Source organism: Mastigoproctus giganteus, chromosome 1 (genome assembly GCF_048544385.1).
Source record: "Mastigoproctus giganteus isolate SK-2022 chromosome 1, ASM4854438v1, whole genome shotgun sequence".
In the NCBI taxonomy this organism is placed as follows: domain Eukaryota; kingdom Metazoa; phylum Arthropoda; class Arachnida; order Uropygi; family Thelyphonidae; genus Mastigoproctus; species Mastigoproctus giganteus.
In genome coordinates, this window is record NC_143575.1 from 98490947 (window position 1) to 98507558 (window position 16612).

General features: G+C 37.0%; 1 protein-coding gene across 2 annotated transcripts in view; it reads left to right on the top strand.

Annotated features, from left to right (window-relative positions):
- LOC150091033 (cobalamin trafficking protein CblD) overlaps positions 1-16612 on the top strand; it is a 170308-nt gene that overhangs the window by 76860 nt on the left and 76836 nt on the right. For both annotated transcript variants that reach the window (XM_090373983.1, XM_090373974.1), the window contains exon 5: positions 8522-8621. In XM_090373983.1, the coding sequence (XP_090230109.1) occupies positions 8522-8621 (100 nt within the window). The remainder of the gene's footprint in view (positions 1-8521; positions 8622-16612) is intronic.

Sequence of the window (16612 nt, forward strand, 5' to 3'; positions counted from 1 at the left end):
TTTTTTTTTTTTTTTTTTTTTTTATTCCAGATAGAAAGATATTTTGTGGAGCTGTTATAATTATAATGTAAATTATAATTATTTTTTTTCAGAAGATTATTTATTAAAAAACTTTTAAGCCTAAAGGCAGATAAGGCTCCCGATAGCATATACCTAGTAATTTTGTGAGAACCAGCAAGAGAGTGCATTTGAGCCACTGTGGTTAATTATAAGGGCACTAGACTCAGGAGAGATTCCCTTGGACTGGAGAAATGCCAATATATTGCCAATATGTAACGGCAATTCTAAGAGTGAAATGGTAACTATTGACTTTTGAGTCCGACTTCAGTGATAAGGAAAACCTGGAAGAGCAGTGAACAAGCATGGAGTACAGGATCATTTAGATACAATTGGAATTCTGAAAGAAACACAGAAACTGGAACATGTCGCAATCACAAGGAAAATTCTTAGCTGGATTGCAGGCAGGAGGCAGAAAGTTGCTTAATGGTTATTACTCTTCATATTAGGTTAATATAAGAATTCGGATTCCCAAGAATCAGTACTGGGTCCACTGTTTTTGATTTTCTTAAATGACATCAATGAAGGGACAGAGGGTGGGATGGCAAAATTTGTAAATGATTTCAAGATTGGTAGAGTATCTAATGATCATTGTCAGGCAGCACTTCTTCAGAACAACTTAGATTTCAGAGATGGTCAGAAAAGTGGCAATGATGTTTTAATGCAGCAAATGGCAAGGTCTTACAATAGGGAAAAGCAACCCCAATATATCACCTGGTGGGGTTGAATTAAAAACAGCAGAGAGAGAGAGAGAGAGAGAGAGAGAAAGAGAAAGAAATGATATGGTTAGACATGCAGTTCCTGTTGCCCTTCTGTGCTGCTTGTTTAAGCAATGCAGACAGGCTGGGAGGAAGGCTTATGGTGTTCTATCATGATTTATCTCTCTCTCTCTCTCTCTCTCTCTCTTTCTCTCTCTTTCTCTCTCACACACACACAGAGAGGGGGGAAATCATAATCTCTCTGTATAGGCCAATTTTAATACTATATTTAATTAGTGTTTTCAAATAGGTAAACAAAATATCAAGAAAGTAGGTCAGAGTTTAAACGTAAAATTATATAATCCTTTAGTCAGTGCATTGTAAAGGTATGTTTTTAATGTATGGGCTCTCCAAAGTATGCACATAAAAATTTCAAGGTAATTTCTTATGAAGTGTCCATTTATGTACAAATTGTCTAAGTTTCCAAGTAATTTTAGACATATGCAATAATAATTTCCTATATTTTTATTATAATAATAGTATTTCTCTTTAGTACCTGAAAAGTCAATACCAGTCAGTAACATGAGATAGTGTTATTTAAAAAAAAAATTATTGATTTAAAACTTACTGTAAAAGTAGGGCATTCTGTGTTTAGCAACAAAAAAATTCAGTTTTCTACTTAGTGCATTGATCTCATGTTGTGGAGGCTCTTTGCCATAGTTGCCTTGGTATTGCAGTGCTGTAATGGAGAAGTATATTGATATTGCATCATTTAAAATAAATGGGAATATACTTCTTCCAGTGCTTTTTAAAGTAGTTCAGTACCAAGGCAACTTGTGGTGAGGTGCATCCACAATATAAGATTAATGCACTAATTAGCAAACCTAGTTTGCTCATTACAAAGTACAGAATGAGGCTATGCCTTTCTAGTACAATAAAAATGTGATATTTCTCGTTGGTGTCTATAGAGCCAATACTTGATCTGTGTTATTGTTGTAAATTAAAAAAAACATTGTCGAGCTTATAGAAAACATAATAGTAGGGCATCATCTCATTCTGCACATAGCAATGAGAACAAATTGGGTGTTATACTTAGTGCATCAGTATCATTTTGTAGTGGCAACTTTGTTAATAGTTGCCATGGTACACTAAATAAGATGCTCTGCTCACTGGAGAAGTATACTGCTGTTGGCCTACTCTTTAAATAAGTAGCAATACAGGTAACCCCCATAGAACACGTGTTGTACTTGTACAACACGGTTTCGCTCTAACACGAATTGATAAATTGCAGCAATCCTCGCACAACACGGTACTTATATAACACGATTAGAGACTTTAGGTAAATCTCACATAACAGGGTATTTTTGAGCTTGTGTGTGGGGAAATCCCTGCTATTATGGTGAGTGTAATTTTTCAACTTTTCTACTCTTTTAGAATTCTCGCTGTTGACTCGCTAGTCAAAAAAAAAAAAAAAATTGAGAAATCCCTGTATTTTATTTTGTTAGGAAATCCCTGTTACCTTCTGTGCTACTGAACTTGTGTTTGTTGAACTTGTGGAAAAATCTAAATTTCAAAGTCTTATTACTATTGGATAGCACAACAGGCCATCCAAAAGATTTAAGTCATCCACACGTTGAAGTTATTTTCCTATTACCACCACAGTCGTAGTTGTAGTTAATACAACTTCTTTCATTCAGCCATTAGATTAAGGCATTATATCCACCTTTAAAACTCATTCCATCAGAAAATCGTTACAATGGATTTTGGAAAAAAATTGATTCCGAATCTATTGAAGTAATGTAGGCATGGAAACATTTCTCAATTGTGAACTTTATTAGAATCATAGCTTTATTGCTGAAAGAAGTAAAACTGTCAACGTTAAATGTATGTGTGTAAAAATGTATGGCCAGAGTCAGTTCATTCAGGAAATATGGTTGAACTGGCAGAAAACAGAATCAGTGCAATAGTAGAACTTCCAACGCCAGTAGGAGGGGAAAGTTTTGATGATATGACTACTGAAGCCCTTATGGGTAGCACAGTTGATAGAATTGCCATCCACTCCACATACCGGGTGGAAAAGACCTGAGTTCGAATCCTGTCGATGATGGGAGGAATTTTTATGGGTATTTTTCACAACATGACCGAGTTAGTCAGGAGAGGGTAGCATGGTTTTTTTTATCCCGGAAACTCATGTTTTTCGTCTAGCAAAACAGAAAATCGTCCTCAGGATGTTAGCAATTTATAAACAATATACACAGAGTAACATGGCCTTAGTTGCTGATGCTCCTAAAAAAAGTAAAATATGATTACTGAAGACATTCAATAATTACTGATAGAAAAATGGCATCAGAGGTAAAACCAAATCAATTCCGAGGATGATAGAGCAGATGAAAATTCTAAACTTTTAATTTTACAGTAAAAAGCATACGGGAAGGCATAAAGTTAGCTGAGCAATTACGACAATCTTATTTTTTGAATGAAAGGAGCCCAAAGTTCAAAAGGGAGCTTTGAAATTGATTAGTTACATATGATGAAATTCACAAAGATTTATCAAGCAAAAGCAAACAAACCCAGATTACTGATTTTTTAAAGAGCAGAAGAGACACAAAATCAAGACTGGTATATTTTTGTTAGTTTTTGTTAATGAAATATTGTACGTTTGTTAGCTTTTGGAACGTAACTCCCCTTTTTGTACTTTTTCTTAGTCCTGTATAACACTGTTTTGCATAACACAACATTTTATAGGAACCTAACTACCATGTTATACGAGGGTTGCCTGTATACTACTCCATTGGATACCAAAGCAAATTGTGAAGTGTCTACAATATGACTGATGCACTAATTAGTAAACCAAGTTTTTGCTTATTGCTATGTACAGAATGAGACCATGCTCCACTTGTACAATAATAATTTTATATGTATTAATATATATTGAATTAGAATTTGTTTGGATTATTATTAAACAAAATTACTTTAAAAGTACTTGGAGCCCATTAGAAGCTGAAATTGGAATGGAGTTTTGGCTAGTACACCAAGCAAAATTCTTCCAAGAAAAAATATGTGCACGTGTAATTTTGAAATTTTGCAAACTTAATGATCTAAACTTCAAACACTTCCTCATTCATTTCACAAATATATGTGGCTTCAGTTCCAATCTCAATGATGCTCATTTCCACTACAGTCTGCCAAGTGCTACTTACTTTTTCTAAAAGAATCCCTGTTATCAGCTGATTCAACCACTGTTCATCTCAGTTGTCCAAATTATTAGCTGTATTTAGCCATACAGCTAATAATGTCCATTCTGATATTCCCTGTCAGAGATTAGTAATTTGTAATCTCTTCTTTTTGATCTTCTTTGGCTTAAAATCTCTCTACCCCATTCTGCCAAGTACATCTGTTGCTTCTGTCGATCTCCCTGTTCCAGCAATCACTTGGAACTCTTTTGACTTCTTTTCTTTTAAACTTGACCTTCTCCAGTCCAACTTTCCTAACAGTGAGAAAATTTTCCTTGCCGATTTTAATGTACATGACTCCACCTGACTACTCACATGGACCCAGCTGGTTGAGATGATGAGGCTTTTGCAATTACTAATGATCTCACACAGATTCTTCATAAACCTAGACAAACCCAGAATGCCAGACAAACCTTGACCACAAAGCCAACACTCTTGATCTTTTTCTCAGGAACAATCCTTCAAACTACACAGTTCAGGTGAGTGATTCTCTAGGTACCTCAGATATTAACTTGGTGATGATCTCTTCTCCAATAAAACACTTCTCTGATGGTCATTCTCAGCCTCTTGTTGTTTGGCATTACAGAGATACCAAATGGGATCATCTGCAAGATTTTTGTTCTCTTTTAACTTTTCTGATGTCAGTTTTCGCTGTGATCATGTCAGTGATATTATTCTTATAGGAATGAAATCCTTTATTCCATGCTCCCCTTAAAATTTAGTCCTTTTTCTAAACTTTGGTTTTCCAATAAATGTGCTAAGGCTTTTTGAGAATTGCATATTGCAATTGGCTTGCATTCAAATTTCGAGGTTCATTTTTTGCCAACACCAAAACATAAAACAATTGTAAAGCAGTTGTTAATCAATCCAAGCTAGAATTTGAAAAGGTTAGAGTAGAAAAATTGCTTCTTGTATGGATGGTAGTTGAGCATTCTAGTCTCTTGCCAAAGCTATTGGCTGCAACTTTTGCTCATCTGTACTTGTACTTCTGTTAAAACCTGATGGTTCCATTGCCACCTCAGCAAAAGATAAAGCCAAATTACTACCATCCTGGTTTTCTTCTAACTCTTGTATTGACAATCTTGATAAACCACGTACCATACCCAGCACACTCTCCACTCAATTGCCTCTTGTGGTCTTCCACCACTCTTGATTCCAAGAAAGCTCCAGGTCCTGATGGTATTTTTGCACTTGTTCTCAAAACTTGTGCTCCTGAACTTACTTTGTTTTGGGTTGCCTTTTTACACTTTCTTATTCCACTTGTTTTTCCTTCTTGGAAATTTGCTCATATCTAGCCAGTCTATAAAAAGTGGGGGGGAGTGTTACAGATTCATCCAGTTATTGTCCCATTGCACTTACCTATACTCTTACCAAAGTAATGGAGAAATCCAGTAACTGCCAGCTCCTAAAATGTCTTGAAACCTTCCATCTAATCAGTGATTGCCAATATGGATTCTGTCAGTGTTAATCAACTGTGATATACTGGCTTATGTTGCCCATCTATGGACAAATTCAATGAAAAGTTTGGTTGAAAACTCAAGCAGTTGCCCTTGAACATTTCAAATTCTTTTTATCGTTCTCCCAATTCCACTAATCACTTGGAAATCTTTGACTTCCTCTCTTTGAAACTTTACTTCTCCAGTCCAACTTTCCTAACAGTTCAGTAATTTTTTTTCCATGGTGATTTTAATGTTCACAACTCTACCTGGCTTCCATTTTCTAGTCACACGGACCCAGCTGGTCAAGATGCTGAGGCTTCTGTAATTATTAATGACTTGGCACAGATTGTTCATTTACCTACCAGAATACCAGGCAATCCTAACCACGCAGCCAATGTGCTTGATCATTTTCGCACAAACAACTCTTCTAAGTACATGGTCAAAGTGAGTCGTCCTCTAGGCATCTCAGATCACAACTTGGTGGTGGTCTCTTCTCCAACAGAGCATTTCTATTATGACCATTCTCAGCCTCATGTTGTTTGGCATTAAAAGAATACAAAATGGGATGATCTGTGAGATTTTTTTTCCCTTGGTCGGATTACTGTTTCAAATATTCGGATGTCAATGTTTGCTCTGATTGTGTGAGTGAAATTATTCTTCTAGGGATGAAATACTTTATTCCACACTCCACCTTAAAATCTCCTTTATCTAAACTTTGGGGTTCCATTATATGTGCCATTAATTGTATCAGTTCAAACTAGATTTTGAACAGGATAAGAGTAGAAAACTTGCTTCTTGTCCAAATGGTAGTCATGCATTCTGTTCCAAAGCTATTGACTGTAACTTTTGCCTATTTCTATTCCCACCTCTGTCAAAACCATTTTTAACCATGGTGACTGGCATGAAAAAAAAAAAAAAAAAAAAACTCCTCTTGCTTTTCCTGGCACATCGACAACATTTCAGGTGCACATATACTGGCTTATGTAAATGCCTTTCCTTCTTCTGCCAAAGGGTTGGAAGCCTGGGGACCCATCTAGCTTACTCATATGCAACTGTTGATGGATGATGTTCTCCACAGACCCTACACTAATTTAGAGCTCTGCAGCCAATATGGTGAGCTTTCAGGATTGTCTCTATTTTTGCAACACTCTTTTCTGTTACAGCAGTTACTGGGTGTTCTATGATTTTTCATCATGCACTGAGACATTTGAATTGTTTATACCATGCAACAACACTGTAACCTGTGCAGTCTTCTCCATAAACAGTAACCTTTCTTCATGGATTGTTTCATGGAAAGAGGAACAGAATCGGTGATCTGTACTCCACTTTATCCATTCTGACACACTTCACTTCATTCAGTGCTGCAAAGAAAAAAAAAAAAAAAAGACTTGTCAGATCAAAGCCAAAATTTATGTAGTTGCTATAGAGAATTCAAGATGGCAAACAAACAAAAAAAAATTAAATAATTATCTTCTATCACAACTACTTCTGGTGAATACAAATCTTTCGATCCCCCCCATATGTTATGAATGTCAAAACAAGTCTATGTGCTAATACTTTAAATGTAAACTGCTTTATACATACAATAAAAAAAAGAGAAAATATTATTACAAGTTTATATATATTATTGAGGTGATTTTAATGCTTATACAATCCAATGTTTCATAAATTTCCAATATTTAATAGATTCACAGCAGAGGCTGTATGATAATTTTGATATCATATACTTGGATTTCAAGAAAGCTTTTGACACTGTTGGGCATGGAAGACTATTGTACAAATTTGAGCAGTATGGTATTATGGGTAAGTTGCTACAATGGATAAAAGGATGGTTGAGCGGTAGAACACAGAGTGGTAATCAATGGATGCTGCTCTTTGTGGACTAATGTTATTAGTGGAGTCCCCCAGGGTTCGGTGTTGTTTTGTATATTTATCAATGATATTGATGAAGGTATATCAGGCTTAATGTTGAAGGTTGTAGATGATACAAAGGTTGGCAGTGTTGTTAATGACAGTAATGGCAGTGCACTACTGCAACAGGAATTGGAAAAGTTGAGCAGATGGGCTGAGAGGTGGCAACTGAAGTTTAACATTGACAAATGTAAAGTACTGCATACGAGTAGAAGTAACCCCAGAGAAACGTACCAACTGTGTGGTACTACACTCAGGGTGGCAGAAAATGAAAAAGACCTGGGAGTAATTGTGTAGTCAGATATGAAATTTTCTGAGCAGTGCAGACAGGCTGCCAGAGCAGGTCATGGGGTATTGTCAATGATATACAGGAATTTTGCTAATAGGATAAGGAGGTGATTATTCCCATGTATAAGGCAATGGTCAGGTCACGCCTTGAGTATTGCATACAGATCTGGAGGCCTAATTCTTTTAGGAAGGATGTAGAGTTGCTTGAGCGAGTACAGAGAAGGGCAACAAGATTGGTGTGATCTGATTGAGGTGTATAAGAATCTCATCAGAATTGAGCAGGCTCAATTCTGATGAGATTCTTCCTCTTTCTCAGATTATGAAGTTGATGGGACATAAATTCAAATTGAGGAAAGACAGTTATAGAATAAATGTGCAGAAATTTGCCTTTATCCAGCGGGTAGTAGATTGCTGGAAGTGGTCATCGTAGTCATTGTGGAAGTTTGATAGCTTAAATAAATTCAAGGAGGAGCTGGTCTACTACTTTATGAATAAATTTGGTACATAATCTGGAAGTTAAAATTAAATAATTATTTACTGAAATATAATCCTATTTGGAGAACCAGTTCATCATTCAATAACATTCAGAAGTTTTTTGAACCAAATTGAAATGAATAAATTCTGCAAAAAAATTTTTTTTACTTCTTAGTATATTCTAGTATATTAACACTTCTCAGATGGTGGCAGAGCACCACCATTGACGTGTTAATTTTAATCAACATATGTCATAATGGTATGTTTCTAATGTGCTTGAAAATTACAGAAAAATATGGTGAAAATTCTTGAGATGAATAAAGTTTTAGACTTTTTATAATGTTGTTGACCAGTTTAAAGAATATCATATTAATAATATTTTAGTATTTTTTCCTCTAAATAGAACGTTTTTCATTTTTAGGGTGATTCAGATATGGAATTAAATCAACTTTCTAATAGACCTTCACCAGTGAATGTATTGGAGTGTGTAGCGCAAGACTGTCCCCGACTGATCAAAAAAGGTACTTTTTCTATATGGTGAATTATATTACAACAAAAATTACTAATTTGACATGGCTATGCAGGCTATAGTAACAATGTGAAGAACACTTGATTCCATAAAAACAGTGAAATTAAATTTTAATAGGTTAACTATTAAAATTTTTATACACATTAAAAATATATCATTGTTTCTTGATTGAAATTAACCCTGCAGTGTTCCTTAGATAACTGAAAATTGATATATAAATATGTAACTAAAGAATCTTATGTTGCAACCTATATTTTCAGGCCTTCATCAGTAAGACAGCATGATAATCTTAAATAAAAAAAATTTTCATAGTAATAAGAACTACTAATATGTAGAAGTAATCAGTCCATGAGTGAATAATGGTTTTCTTGTGGTGAAATCTGGTGTTACATGTACAGTCCTCAAAGTAGCCTACTCTCTTTGTGGAAGTGGTCATCGTAGTCGAGAGCTAGGATTTCCCAACAGGATTTCTTCAAAGGGAAAGTGAAATTGGGAATATTTTTAAATTGGCAAGGCATTGTACATCATAAGTTCATTCTGAGGCTGCTACAGCTAACAAGGGTAGGGACAAGGAAGTAAGGTACCAAAGATGCAGTTTTCTTTCATGATAATGTCCCAGCATTAATTGCTTGTTTGCACTGCAGAAACTTGCCAGCTCTTCCTTCTTTGTTGGTGAAGGCCCATTTGAAAGACTCGTTTCAATAATGCACCACAGATTCATAAAGTTTCAAAAATTGTTTCAGGAGATCATTGCATGGTGGCTTTGAGAAATGTTTTGAATATCTAAAGGAATTTTGAAGCCAACCACATTTAAGTGCTTCTTAATGTCACCACATTGAAATATGACTCCTTTCCAAGTAAATTTTTGAAGCTACCTGTGTGTGTGCGTGCGCGCGTGTGCACACACACACACGCACCCCCCTTCCCCTCCTCACACAATGCTTTTTACTCACCCCCCTTCCCCTCCTCACACAATGCTTTTTAACGTTCAAGTTGATTTGCAGAATTCCTGTAACTTATTTAAATTCATGCTTTTGTGAATTGCAGATTTAAGTTGAATAAATTTTTTAAAAAAATTAAAAGATTTGATAATCAAGTTCTGGGTCTGAGTTAATTTAAAGAAAGCCAGATGTCAGAATGAAAAAAGATTTTAACATTTTTCTGAGTTATCACTTTGAGTAGGTACACACTTATGAAATATAACAGTGGAGATCACATGTGTGATTTCCATTGTTATATTTCTTTTAAATGTCCCTGCACTGTAAAATCGTTATCCCTTTCAGCACGGGCTTGATTTTGGCAAAAAAGAATTCTAGAGGGGAAATAATGGTTTGTGTACAATTTCAATGTGAAAATTCCACCATCATTCATTCAATCCTCCCCCTTTCCATGCTCTTTGCACCTTGGTTAGATCTCCACCCGAGTTGCCTATCTAAAGCTCCGTAACCCACATCTTTACAATCTCTCCTCATATGGATGCTCCTTTGCTGTTCTCACCTGCTGAGTTGCCCATCTTTGGATCTGTACAAAAAGCTCAATATCTTTTCTTTACTGCAGCCACTAAATCTGAATTGTGTGCCTTTCTGACTTCCAGATTATGCTGATCTTTGTCTGACTGTCACAAAACACCCAAGTGTCTTTTGTCTCTCATCACATTTTTTTGGCCCCCTGAGGTTTGTCATGGACATTATTTCCAGGAATGACAGCTTAGGCTGTTACTTAGTGTCTAAAATGCTGATGGAGCTGATATTTAGGCCCGGCTTGTGAGTCACGGTCATATTTTGGCAAACTCCAGTTATTCTGCAACAACCAATCCTCCTTGCACCTTCATGATGGTAGGACTCTTTGTAACTTTGGACATATCCCCATGCGCAAGGTCTAAATTACTGTAGACTGGAGGTGCAACAGGGGTTATGGAGTGTCATCCAACCACAGAAATAACCACATCCCTATGTCACTGGTTAACACTGGGTGATAGGTGACACTTATCTGTTGAAATACCATTACTTTGAATATTGGAGGCTTAAAGTAGTGAAAACCATGTTTGGCTTCCAGACTCTGGAATGTACAGTAGAGCATCGATAATTCAAACTAATTGGGACTGTCGCTAGTCGGGACTTCTGATTTGTTTGGATTTTCGAACTTATCAAAAGTACTGTTCTGGAGACGGGGGGGAAACGGTTTAGAAATAAAAACACTTAAGTTGTACTTACATGTTTTTATTCATAGGTAACAAAAAAAAAATGGAACTTTCAGCCATAATGACATGAATGTATAGGCCTTTAAAGAAAATAATTACTTATTTTTTGCTGCACCATTTTTGTACTTCATTTCTTTGCTGCCAGATCTCTCACTCTTTTTCAGTAAGAGTAGTCAAGTTGGTTAGCATTCAGTTTGTTTATCGTTTGTCAATTCAGCATTGTTTGTTTGTTGATTTTCACGTGTCATTTAAATTTGTTAATTGGTAAGGTAATATAAGTAAATTTGTGCTTTATATCTTCATTTTTGTAGCCTGTGGATAATATTCCTCTGATTTTCGTTTATTAGAATTGTTGTTTAATATAACCAAAATTCAATTTGCAAAAGTGATCACAATAACTAATGTTTACTGTAATTATTTTATGGCACCAGCATAAAAAAAATAATAAATGCTGGCTTGTTTGGATTATTGACATTTCAAATTATTGATGTTCAGATATACAGATCTTCTGTTTTCTTTCATGCAATATGAGTCATGTACAGACATTGGAGAGAAAATTAGTCACCAGTGTAATTTTTTAATTAATAATGTATAACTCTTCCTTTAACAGGAATCACTTCATGAATTCTCATTGTTAGGGATTCAGGTAGAACCCTTAAATAGTTTATAGCAACATAATTTAGAATATTCTGAAAACAGTTGATCCTGTAATTCATTCAGGATTCATGGATGCTGTTTTTAGGTGATCACTTTCCATACAAGATAGTCCCATGTGTTCTCTATAAGGTTTAAATCTGGTGACTTCACTATCCAATTTAAATGTCCTACCATTTGTTTGTGTTTCTTGTGCCAGTTTAAAACAGCAGAGGCCTTTTGAAGTGGACAGTCATCATCATCATCCTGGAATACAGAAGTATCCAAATTGTGAGTTTCCTTCATCTGTTCAAAAAGGCACAACCTGTTCATCCAGAATATTTGTATAACCAGTCTGATTCATCCTGGTTGGTATTTCATTTAGGGGATCCAGTTTATAATAGTTAAAACATCCCCAATGTTATCACCACTCCATCACACCTTTGTGCAGTCTGGATGAAATTCTTCATTACTTCTCTTGTGAATTCAGTGCCTGGCATCATTAGAGTATATGTAGACATGACATGTATAGTATCTTAGGGTGGTACCTGAATATCGGTTCATCTCTGCCTTGGTACACTGATTAATACAGAACGCTATATGAATGCTATAACGAGGCTGCCATAGCCTAGTGGTCAGGCGCACGAGTGCATAAGTACACATGCCTTGAGTGACCGGGGTTCAAGCCTGTGACTGATGAATACGGTACTGTTTCTTGTATTCTGTGTATCTTGTAAACTCCTCTGACCGTTTGGTTGTCCTGGAGTATAAACAGAAAATTTATTTATTATTATATAAAGGCCAGAAATGCATGTAGTGTTATTGTTACATTGGCTGTTTTATCTGGACATCAATGTTATGCTGATCTGGGCTGGGCTGGGCTTTAATATTCTGAATTACCTAAAATGCTTTGAATGCTGCTTAAGTTCTGGGAATGGTTTGGATGCTACAAAACCTTAATTAAAGCATATCCCAGAAAACGCCAATGAACTTATGCGACTGCCTGGTGGTCTTTATAATAGGACAATGATCTCGTGCCCTAAATATCTATTCGGCAGTGTGGAGAAAAGAACTTGCAGCTCGGATCAGCATTGTGTTTTTTCACCCCAAGACCCTATCTATTATAGTCAGAACTTGGAGTGCCGCAAATAATGGTTCCTTTACTATAAAACTTGTGCTATGGATAACGTGTAGCAAGAGAACAGGTAAGAGGCAAGGCTACTCAAACAAAACATAATTTATTGTTACTAATACGTCTGAAATATATATATATATATAATATATACAGGGTGTCTCAAAAATACACGGCATAACTTCAGAATGAGTTCCTCATATGTAGACAATAAAAATATTTTATATCAACATAGTTCCGGAAATGCTTGGTTCCCGGCTTCTTGATTAGACCAGGGTTCGAGTCCATGACCACCAAATACGGAGGATGTGGAAAGGTCAGGGAATGACCACTGCATATCCCCGGAGCAATATGGCCTTAGTTGCTAATGCTCCTAAAAACCAAATAACAAACAGCTTGGTTCCCGAGTTATTAACCAGAATGTCTTATCTCCCGCAGGTGATTTCCTTCATCACAAGGTACTGCAAAGTCTGCAAAGTAATTTGTACATTACTGGCAGTTTCCAGGGTTTCCCCTATGTCCGCCGTTTGTTAAGCGTTTTTATTATAGCCAGCTAAATTGAATAGTATTTTCTAATGAAAAAAAAAAAAAAAAAAAAAATTTTGAATTTGGTAAAAAAAAAAAAAAAAAATTTTTTTTTGCTCTTAGCGAAATTGCTAATTAATTCTAAGCAGTATGTCTGCCATTAACATTAACAAACTTACTAGTTAGATCTATTAAACCGTGGGGGAAAAAAAAAAATTTTTTTTTTGCTCTTAGCGAAATTGCAAATTAATTCTATGCAGTGTCTGCCATTAAGATTAGCGAACTTACTAGTTAGATCTATTAAACCATGGGGATTAAAAAAAAACGGCAATAGGTTACTTAGTGCATTTGCCACTTAATGGGCTGTTTTAGTGTGTGTGATGTGTTGTGTGTGTTGTTTGTGGCTGGCTTCTGGCATTTAGCAGCAGGGGGTCGCAGGCAAGATACGTCCCGACCCCCGCTCCCATCCCTAGCCACGTGGAGGCAGCCAGATTCTACTATCTTCGAACTGCCCAGTGGGCAAAGCTTAAAAAAAAATATTTTATATCCGGCCTATTACACTATGGTACATGGATCCTTTTAGTTTACGTTTGCTCCCAGCACTCGCAGGGCCCAATCCTGACCAGAGTGGGGGCACGAGAAAAAAAAAGAAAAAAAAAATAAATTTTTTTCTTAAGTTTTTTAAGATTTTTCCCCCTTGTCTCGCAGGGCTCAATCCTGTCGAGAACGGGGTACTTAGTGCCAGTGCGTTAGTTCCATTTGTCCCTGATTTGGGCAGGGCCCAACCTGAACATGGTATGGCTCTCAACCAGCCTTAAAAAAAAAAAAAAAAAACCCGTCCTATTATACTATAATACAGGGGAATTATCGCTTTGCGCATGCTCCCAACACTCTCAGGGCCCATCCTGACCAGAGTGGGGGCACCCTGAAAAGAAAAAAAAAAAAATTTTTTTTCTTTATTAATACTTTAGTACATAATTTGGTACATCGATCCATAAGAAATCTAATCATCAAAGTTGCACAGCAAAGTGTCTAACAACATATCTACGAGTTTTTGTCACTTTATTAGTTTGTCATTCACCTGAGCCTTGCAGGGCCTAATCCTGTCCAAGGGCAGGGTAATCGGGGAAAAAAAAAAAAAAAAAAACACAAAAACACTTCACTATAGGTTCTATGTCCAGGTTGTCTTGGTCCTTTCTTTAAGCCAGTTGGTGGAGGGTTCTTCTGCGATTAAACACCTCGGCAAAGTCAGAGAATGCCTTGAAGTTTTGTTCATTTATAATGAGCTGAGGAAATTCCGTGTTCCAGTAAACATTTGTTATCAGTTGCAGTGGTAACCTGATATCTGCGTGTGTGCGCATTCTAATATCAGGTGTTGTACTGTTTCTTGTGCTCCACATTTGCATAGGGATGTTGCAGCTAGTCCCAGGGCATGCAGCTTGGAATTCAGGCTGCCATGGCCTGAGAGCAGGAATGTGGTATACAGGCCTGGGGTGCGCCAGGGCCTTTGGGTAATAACTGTTTCTTCAACGTCTGGGAAGAACATAGTTGTCACTCTCCCTGTGGCAGCATTTTCCCATTGGTTTTGCCATGCTGTAGCATACAGTTTCCTTAATCTTTTCTTATCCTCTTTTATTGTGAGGGTGTAGTCCGGTTCAAAGCATGATGGTATGTTCCTTCTCCTGCAGTATTGCAGGTATACTTCTATTATTTCATATTCAATTGGTAGTTTTCCGCAGATGATTTGTAGAGCTGCAGTGGAGATGGTTCTACAGGCTCTTGAGGTGGCCAGCAGGAAGAATCTCTGCGCCTGTGTCATTATCTTTTTAACTAGCTGTCGTTTTATGCTGCTGGCCCAAGCTCCAGCAGCATATGTCATTATTGGAACCAGGATACATTTGTAGTATAGATTGAGGGTGCGGGGTCTTAATTTCCAGGTTGCTCTGGTTACTCTTATCAGCTTTCCTGTTATTAACTTTACCTTTTTCAGGATGTATTTGGCATGTTGGACGAACTGTAATTTGTTGTCCAGTATGACCCCTAGGTACTTTATTTCCGTAACCTGTTTGATGTTTTGTCCGTTTAATTTGATTATGGGGGGCCTTTCAATGTTTAATTTCCCCTTCAATAATAGCATCACAAGGTACTGTGTGTGTGTGTGTGTGTGTGTGTGTGTGTGTGTGTATACTGTGTCGGGGTGGTACCTAGGCATGTGCCCATCTCCACCTAAAACATTTTAACAGAAAAACTGTAAAGTGAGCCTGAATTATAGCTAAGAAATAGAATATTCAAAAGAAGAAAATTTTGAGATGGATTCAATTTTGAACAATGATCTAAAACTAATAACTGAATTTTGTATAGGAAAGGTTAAAATTGTATTAAAGAAGTGTTTGTGTGTATAGTGTGTTGTTAATGTCAGGTCACTTTGCCATCAGGAAGCAGCTGTCATCCACAGCTGCTAAGTGATGCCCGTCCCCGGCACGTGGAGCCGGACCTGCTCTACTATTATGATCTTTAGTGCCAAAGCACAATCCTGCACCCGACAGAAAAAGTGCAATACTGTCGGGTGCCAACATTCCTGGTCTCAGGTTGCCCAAACCCAAGAGCCAAGAAGGAAAAAAAAAAAAAAAAAAAAACACCGTAGTGGTACATGTTGAGGAACCACAGATCAGACATATAGCTTCCTGATCTGAAGCTCCCAACCTAGATGCATTTATGCATTATTCAAATATGCTGCCAGCTCAACCTCCGACAAATTTCTTATGATCGTCCTTCTGGTGAACACAGCAGATGCGAACCTCTGCAAGGCCTGAAAACTGGAAGCGTCATTCAAAAGCACCTGCACATTATCCTCAGTGATGTTAGTAAGTTCATTGAAAAGTCGGCTCCGCACAGATCCATACAAAGGACAAAGAAATAAAACATGTGTCCAAGATTCCGCCTCGCCGCAGGAACACCATGGATCGGGCTCCAATCCTCGAGAATGTAGTTTTTCACGAAAGGACCCGTGTCCTGTCAATATATAGTTGGTATACATCGAAGGATGAAACCATGACGACACTGTTTTTGACATTGCAAAATCTGCTGATGGGATTAACTTCCTCGTTACCTGTCCTACCTCAGAAGAGCCCCACCGATTCCTCCAAACTTCAACTAATGAACTCCAGATTCTAAGTTTTTCTTCTTTGACGTTGTTAGTAAGGTCAACGGAAATGTCCAAACACTCAGTCGAAATTCCCCTCCTCAGTGCGTACAGCATTCCCCAATACATAATATATAAATCCAATGGAATGGTTCCTGCAATGACCTGCAACGCCGCTGTTGACACAGTTCTTGGAGCATGTAAAAAAGCCAATAACATTGATCTCTGCAGTGACATGAGTTTGCTTCTGATTCGGACCTTATTTACTGCACCCATCCACACTCCTGCCGCGTAAGCCACTATTGGCAGAAAGACAGTTCTGTAATATAATATCATAGTTCTTTTGTTAAG